This window comes from Oncorhynchus keta, chromosome 23 (assembly GCF_023373465.1).
Source record: "Oncorhynchus keta strain PuntledgeMale-10-30-2019 chromosome 23, Oket_V2, whole genome shotgun sequence".
In the NCBI taxonomy this organism is placed as follows: Eukaryota; Metazoa; Chordata; class Actinopteri; order Salmoniformes; family Salmonidae; genus Oncorhynchus; species Oncorhynchus keta.
In genome coordinates, this window is record NC_068443.1 from 26,251,116 (window position 1) to 26,260,075 (window position 8,960).

Below are 8,960 nucleotides of genomic sequence, written 5' to 3' on the forward strand. Positions count from 1 at the left end.
AGAACGTTATCAAAAACTCAGTTCGATGATGTGTGAAACAAATGTGTTCTCGGCATAACTTTTCAAAAACTAATTTTATACTTTTCATACTGTTTGTTGTGGGAATGTCATAATATGCCAACTTTTATTTACATTTAGTATCAGAAACCTTAAGTTTGTAGACTAATAATGTAGCCTAACTGTCAGGAATCAATCAGATCTACCAAAAAAGTTACATCTCTTATAATTACTTTTTTGGGAAATGTAATGGCATAACAATTGTTATCATGACTCCTTCTAGAACGTAAGCCTATAGGAACATATATACTCGTTTATAATCAAACGCGTTGTCCTGTGAACGTCCAACACATATGGTCACTGGATCCTTAGTGTGAAAGAGCGTTAATGAAAGGACTCTAATATTTCATATGGGGCACGCAAAAGCTGTGCAAAATGCCTCTCATATTAAGCACAATATCCACCACTCTTTCAGTCGAACAAAGATCATAGCAAGACGTCTTTATGGCTAATTCAGTCAAAAGCCCATCTCCCATTCCCCCGTGGAAAGGTCAATGTTGTTGCGTTTGGTCCACCAAGGGGGCTTTTTCAGCGGAGTCCAAGCCAGCTGTCTCTGTCATAGTCCAGCTATTGGGAGAGCGCACACTCATGCTTGTTATATTGCTATAGGTCTACTGATTCAAACATTTTGCAATATAGAAATTAGTTATTTACTTTTGTTAAACAAAGTCCCCAACATAATTAAACAGGAGGTATAGTTTGTCGAGTTTTTCTAAATAATAAATGTTATTGGATTCTTTAGAGGAATACCACTCAGATATGCTGTACTATTATCATAAACATTTCAATGTATCTCAAGTAGGTACCTATATGCTTCCCACTTCATGAAATACTTCAAATGTTACGCACAGTTCTATATTTTTCACCCATGAAAACATGGTTGACATCAACATGCCAATGAACAGATGATAGAACACATAATAATATGAAGAGATAATTACTGATACAGTAGTAGATGTGCTGATTTTTGTTCTATATCTCGCTGATATAGACTAGGCTTCTTCTCACTTGTTTGCTTTTCCGTTACAGTCAAGACGTCCTCTCATTTTCACTCTGATCTCACGCTCCATCAAACATCACTCTCGCTCCATCAAACATGACTCTCACTGAGATTTCACCCACCCAATGAGCCACTCACTCTTTAAAAAAGTCCGCGTCTTTTGTCAGTACAAGCTCACATTCAATTATTATTTATTGAACGTCTTGGTTTAAATTGATTAAACAATGTTAAAATACGGTACATGCTGAGTGGTGGTTTTTAGATGCCTCTCATTTGTGCGCTCATCTTAATGTGCCAAATTATAACCTTAATATCTGCACATAATTATCATAACTTAAGGTATGTGCGCGTAAACTTCAGTGCGTAGTAAGAATCGGCTATGAAACTATCCATTACACGTAAAAGTATTGGATTGGTATCTTATTTAACCATCATGATCCTATAACGACATGAACTAAAATGTCAACCCTCCATAATTAAATTACTCTTTTGGGGCTATAGACTATTGTAATATGGGGTAACGTTGACACTACTACTGCGTATAAAAAATGTATATAACTGAAATATTAACAACTTACGAACAATTGACGAACAAGGACCACCATGTACAAGGCATGTGGTTACTTAAGTCTATAACCGGTCTTGGCGTAAAAGAACAGAGAAGCTCTCCATTAGCACCGTTACATTCGCCTGTCCATTCATAGCTGAGGATATATCTCCATGCGCAAAACGGTCACTGATTTTGGTGTATTTATTTCCTCCCTTTGGGTCTACAGTTTGGCCTACGACATTTTTCATCATTAAATGGGGTTCATTTTTCAGGGAAGGTTATAAATGTACCTTGCACCTTGCACCTCCTTGCACCATCTTGTACTCGCGCGCATTGGGGACACTTGTTGCCTCGATCACGTTTGTCTATTGAGAAGTGAAATATCCCCTAAAACACACAAGTTACCATCTCGAGGGCTTCCCCAGTACAAAAGACTGGTGCCTTAGCACTATATGCTTAATGGATTTAGCCATGGAGGCTTTAATAAAGGTAAAACGCGGTCTTTTAAAAGTTGGAAAGGGTCCTTTATTTGCTTTAGATGGAGTACTTGCGCACAAACCAAAGCGCGCCTGGGCATTGACTCGTCCTTTCTTTCAGGAAGCAAAGCGACCACCATAGCTTGTTTCATTACAGCATAAGCTTTTCATCAACCTGCTTTGTTCTGAATGAAAGTAATGCTGTGAATTAAAGAAATGACAATATTTTCTATCAGCTTGAAAGTCCAAGAGAAGGGCCCTCGAGCTTGGCAAAAATCAGGCACGTCATTCATCATGTCACCCCGCACCTGTGGTCTTGGCATTGAAAGTACACAAACCTATTCCTATTAACCTAATTATTCAAAAACGCAACAATGGTTGAAATAGAGCAGGTTGAAGTCTGTTTATTGGTCGTAAATGTTTTTTTTAAAGATCTCCCCAACCTCTTTGTTAGCTCAGCGCGGAGTCCGCCTCTTCCTTTCAGACAGGAGTAGCCCTGGAGTTTTCCATTTTCAATCGTAACATCTGCTTAATCTTACGGATCAAAATATGGAGACAAAACATATGTAATGGAGATTTGTAAAATCCTGGTAATGAGTTATTAACAGGAGAAAACAATGGCTCAGGATGGAGAGAGCCTTACGGTAACAAGAGTCGCCAAATGAAGCGCCTGGCATTTTCCTTGTTGGTAAATGGAACCTGTTTGAACGCCAGGTGATGGTAAGAAAATCAATGTCCTTAGGAGCCAGGCTAGCTCTAAGTCCTTTTTTCTACTTGAAAAAATTAGCAGACATACATTTAATTGGCTTATCAAGGCACAGCAAAAGGCCGCAGTCTAATTGCCTGCAGATAGACCGGGGGACAAAACGAGATTGAATGTTTGCTGGATCGTAATAAAGCTTTCAATCCAAGTGTATCATTGAAAATGTGTTTTATTATAACAAAACGTCATGCTTTACAGTTCCCATATTGTATCTAGACAATGGTTTGGGACATTACAGACGAGAAAACCATGCCAACACGTATTGGAGACATTGTAAGGACCTCTCTCTTAGCTTGTTTTAAGCAGCTGCTGTCCAGGACCCAGAAGCACAAAAATAACAAGTTTGAAATACCAGGTGCATCCTATAAGAACGTCGACGGGGATGGATATGTTACAGCCTTGGACATGTGAGTAATAAAGATATCATTTGGATTGTAAGGCGTCTCCACGCCATGTAAAAGGAGAGGCGCCTGGGCAGCGCGTTCTCTGGCAACCTCGCCCTTCCCTCCATGGGTCTCTGTACTCATTAACCCGGGCCAAGTCCTACACTCTTAGAAAAAAGGATTCTGGATAAAACCAAAAAGGGTTCTATGCTCGCTTTATACATAGCACCCCATAATGTTTTATATAGAACCTAAAAAAGTGTAACACATGTTGGCTAGCCAAGTCCTAACATCCAGAGTACCACAATAATCTATTTTCAATTATCACTGGTATGTGCATATGTTTTTCAATCATAATGTTGGGCCATTTGAACATTTTGGCGCTTGGTGCGAAAGGATTTATAAGGTTACCCACGAGGTTTACACTGCCCATGGGGCAGACTCAACTGGTGTTTGTTCAACCTCAACCTCGCAGCTGGTACCCCGATGCCACCATGGAGATACATTAATGAAAACGCGGGAGTTCGGGGGATTTAAAGACTCTGAGGCCATATTTTTATGCGCGATAATCCAAAGTATGAGCAGATTTACAGTTTATGAGAATCTTATTAGGCGTCCTTCCCAGTGCTTACCATACGCTTCTTTGGGGATTATTATAGTATTATAGACAATGAATATAATGCATTTAATCATTTTACTCTCATCTGATTAATAGAGATATGACTGAAATGTGTTGGATATTATAATGTAGCCTACTTTCATGAAATAATATTCTTAGTGGTTGGTTTTCCAATATAGCCTAATTATTTGTAATTATAACACTTGTCATTATTAACTTATCACAGCTTTTTGTTTTATATTTCTTCATATTTTTGGTCTTCTACAATGTATGCTGAGTTGCCTGCAAACTGATGCGCATAGGCCTGCGCTTGGTCATGGGACACCCTTGTGCGTAATTTCTATTTTTTTGCAACAACTTTTAAATGGTAAAGATAGACTATATATATGATTTTTTTAAATACACAAACACGTGTTCATTATGAAGAGTGTCGATATAATTGACAGTGAACAATGTCATAACACATCCATAAATCATATTTGTATTTTTTCCAAGAGGGCAGACAGACAGACGGACACCGTGGAATTACTTGGGTCTATACGACTACCGCGCTAATAACATAAGGCTGTTTTCTATGGCTTGTGACACATTTACTGACCATAAACTTGCCTTGCATGCCAAAGCACCTCCGCCAGTCTGCAACAGGTAGTCAACGGCTACCCAAATGTTATAGGGAATTGCAAGCCTTTTCAGTATCACTAACTTATTCTGAACCAAATTGGAGCTTGGCATGGTTTTCCAATGTTTAGCCGAGTAAGAAAAGGAATAAAACCTGTCAGTCTGTAAATGGTGCTCTTTTAAGCCTTTGCCAAGACCAAGCACAAGAGTGACAAGATAGAGACCCAAGTGTTTCACTGCTTAAGCCCTTCCCTTCCGCTTGATTTGGTATTGCACCAAAGGATGTTTTGAGGGGTTTTGAACTGTGCTTGCACACAAAACCACAATCGCTCTATAGCATTAGGTGCGACCAAACAATGATCCTACTGTTGTTTTATTGTTCTCAGCCACTTCACCAAATTAAATTTAAATGTTGCCCCCGACAAAATAGACGAAGACCAGCTACAAGACTTTCTGGGTCCTTTATTAAGTTTAAGGCTGACTTGCGAACATTTGACTTTCTAATGAATGTAATGAGATTACATGGTCTCTTGTGTGGTGTCTAGAAAGCGGATAACTGCGTTGTTAATGAGGCGGTAATGCAATAAGAGATGGGATTATCGGTCGGTTCACTGAGATTCCTAAAAAGCACATGAAAACTTGTCAAAATATTGAACTGGAGAGTTTCAACGTAGAAAAAAGCACATATCTCATTATTTAGGAACAAATTCGAGTAGGATAATAATATTATCCATAACAATAATACAATAACTATGCATAATAATAACAATAATAACAATAATACTATTACTACTACTAATAATAATACTTAGAAGAAAATAATCGAAATGCAAAGACTAATCCAGAAAATGAATATACCTTTCTCTTTCCCCATCCGAAATGCAAGTGTTATCCGAAATGCTCTTAGCCAGATGGTTGAATGAATGTGTGTTTGCAAGTTTGGGCATAGGCATATATCTGGGCTACCACTACATAAATGGGGGAGAGCTGACGTAAAAATGGCAAGGGAACACGTTGGAAGGATGCCGCTACCACGGGAAAATTTTGCCTTGAAGCACCTGCAGCACATTGAAGAAAACAGCTTTTACAGCAAGCAATCGGTTTAGTCATGCCCCTTTAAACAATATAGTAGACCAACATAGTACAACTATGGTTTATAGCTGCAGGCCCTGGTATTTTAAGCCATTGAATTGTATCTGCATGTTTGTTTTCATTTACATCTGCTTTGCATACCCAATTTAGATTTTTTTTAATGAAGTTTGTTGGTGTATATAAGTTACATTACTAAGACCTACGCAGGTCACAGCTTTATACAACGTAGGCCTCTAGAAAAGGAGTTATCAGTCTCCATCATCAGATACCCAGTATAATTACTATTTGCTAATTAAGTATTTGCATATGCGGGCTTGGGTTGAGAGGCCCAATACGTCATGCATTTAAACTTATACTGCTGGATATCACTGACTTTCAGGTGAACAACCACGTTCTAAAATATAACTTTAGTTGACTTATTGATTAATGCATGTTGATTGATTGATTTATGCATATTGATTGCTTGTTGCACTGGTGTTATGCATAATAACTTTCCTTTTATGAGTATGATCTTCACCACATGGAGTTAAAAATGACATGTTTTGTATGTGAGCAGGAGCCTATGTGGAGGAAAGTGGTATAGACCAGACAACACAATGTATTCATAATTTAAAAGATACATTTATTCTCAGATTGCATATAAATATAAATTATTTTAAAATTTATTATAAAAATAGTTTGGTTTTCGTATATTCATCAATGTTAAATTAAAACATATATTATCATGAAAACAATTAAATACATTTTGCTACATATAAAATGATTGCCCAGCTGCCTTAATTAGGAGAACATTGACAAATATATATTTACACGTAAATAATCAACGCTAAAGACAACGTTATATATTAACATGGATTTACAATGTGTGTATAACAATACGTTATTTTAGACATAAACATAACATTTATTGGGCTCAGGTTAAGCTGAAAGGAGGCTCGTTTTCAATGTTGTTCAGGGAGGGTTTCATGTGCAGTTTTCGTGGGTCCTCGGGTGTCCAAACTTTAGCGGTTCTAATGATGTTCTGGTCCTTCAGCTGTTTCTCGTCTGTCCAGGACAGAGAGTGGCCGGCAAGGGGAGGCAACCCGTAGTCAGGGTCACTTGGAGACGGAGATCCTGAGAAGGGGACAAATTATTAGTAATGGACCAAGTCTTTCACAAATGAGTAACAATACAGTCCAAAATTAAGTCATTATCATTATCTAACCATATAGAAAACTTACTTGTTCCTCTGTGGCAAATTATAACTTTTTTGGGTTGAGTCGGTGCTTCACTGTCGGAGTTTCGGATGGGCATGTCCGACTGTACGAGCTCAGCGAGGAAGTTGATGTATCCAATGGCCAGGCGCAGGGTATCGACTTTGGAGAGCCTCTTCTCGTATGGCAGAGTGGGGATGTGAGACCGGAGTCCCTCGAAAGCATCGTTAATGGACTGCATCCTCCGCCGCTCCCGGACGTTGGCAGCCTGCCGTAAATGTTGCATCTCCATATCGGATCTCATCCGCCTCCGCCTTTTTAGCATCGGGACATCTCCTCCCATCTGAGGCGACAGCTCTGAGGTGCTGTCAGTGCATTCATACGAGAAGGTAGAGGAGGAGGAAGAGAAGGAAAAGTTGCCAATTTCACAGTAGTCCCCATCGTGCGCTAACCTGCTGTCCTTGTAGTAATCTTGGAAATGGCTGGTGAGAAAATCGACATCGTCATCTAGAAACTCGTCGGTGTCCAAGTGGTCCCTGGAGGACTGGTCAGTAAAGAAATCATCCTCGTCAAAATAAGGGGAAGAGAAGGAGTCCAATCCTGTAAATGTATCTAAGACAGTGTCCATTTTTTGCTGTTGTTTTCTTGTTGCCCAGTAACAACAAATTTGATATTTGCGCTGCCTCTGGATGCTCAAGAGATAGTTCAGTTGAAGGCTGACACGCGAGGACTCTTATAACTACATCCACAGTCGCGTGCCATTAAGCAAACGCGTCAGCCAATCAGCGTTGAGTATACACTACACTCCGCAGCCGAATGTGCACCTAGAGATAATCTCTTACCACTCCGCCCCCCTCTACCGCGCAGTGTTTACCCCCCTCCTGCACTACATGGAAAACCGAACACAGGGCTAAATGGGCAACAAAGCATTACAGGGCCAATGACCAACTAAGTCCAAAACATGCAGCCACCTTACATTGTAGCCTACCTTTAAATCTTTACAATAATTTTTAAGAAAAGAGAAACCCACACTCTAGTCTTGCAAGTATCATTATTTATTTATTGAAGCTTAGCCCGACGCTCTTGGCCTTCGTCAGAGCTTTTGTGGAAGTTTGTATTTGAGCAAGAGCAGTGTAGTGTTTTTTATTTTATCTGAAGTAATCGCCTTATTCCCACCCACCTGCAACGAGAACTCAGAGCGGTATATTTATTGAATGTTGATTCAATACAATTATAAAGGGATTTACTTACAGACTAAGTGTCCATATCTGGTTGCATGCTTCCACAACAATCTATTATTATTAATAATACTATTAGGCTATTATTACTATTTGGCTACAATAATAGTGTAATAAACATCAGAGTATTTTCCAAGGCTCCACGTCTTATTGATCCTATTGGTCTTTTGTCAATGCAATCTAAATCTGTTTCCTCTTAATCAAAACCTACTTTTCGAGCTTTATACAAGAACATACAACGTCTGAATTGAAAAGGCTTCTTTTACACTTAATGTACCCTTGCATCTATTGGGACTGAACAATGTGTCAAGTGAAAAAAAGACAACATTTCGATACTAGCCTAATTAAAGGGTCGAGCAATAACACCCCAGATAACAATAACACCCCCTGACACTTCATGAAGGCATGCACATCTTAAAGCAGGTACCTTCCCCATTCAATAGCCGACCACACATGCCTGCAGCAAACTGTAGAGCCCTTTGGTCTGATCACTTCATTACTAGGCCACCCTGCTATAATCGGAGGATTCCAATTCCTATTAGAACCCATAGAACGCAGAGCAAAAAAATGTGCATGTCATTGGAATTAAAAGTAATTTTAGTGTTAGACAGGCAGACAAAATGATGTGTTCGTCAATCATAGCTTTTATGACTCCGCTCTGCCTACACGTTGGCTCTACGCAGTGGACACTCGATTGTTCACGCCGCAACAATGTAAAAATACACTACATATTGCAATAGGCTACTCCAGATAAATCGTTCATTTTGTTTGATCTCACGCAAAGATAAGGATGCAATCATATCCAACACTGATAGTGCAACAGGTAGGCCTATCTAAGGTAGGTCTAGTTAAATATTGGCATGGGGTAGACTATTTTTTTTAGCAAAAGCATGCCGAAACAGAATACCAGGCATCGCTTGCACAATGTTCAAAACTTGCATAATTTTAAATCTCGTTTACATTTTTGTTAC

General features: G+C 39.2%; 1 protein-coding gene across 1 annotated transcript; it reads right to left on the bottom strand.

Moving 5' to 3' along the window:
- Positions 1-6,165: 6,165 nt before the first annotated feature.
- On the bottom strand, positions 6,166-7,464 carry ptf1a (pancreas associated transcription factor 1a). Its single transcript, XM_035799264.1, has 2 exons — positions 6,779-7,464; positions 6,166-6,671 (listed from the first exon to the last, which is right to left on the bottom strand). The coding sequence occupies exons 1-2, from the start codon at positions 7,377-7,379 to the stop codon at positions 6,472-6,474; spliced, it is 801 nt and encodes a 266-aa protein (XP_035655157.1). The 5' UTR covers positions 7,380-7,464; the 3' UTR covers positions 6,166-6,471.
- Positions 7,465-8,960: the final 1,496 nt, after the last annotated feature.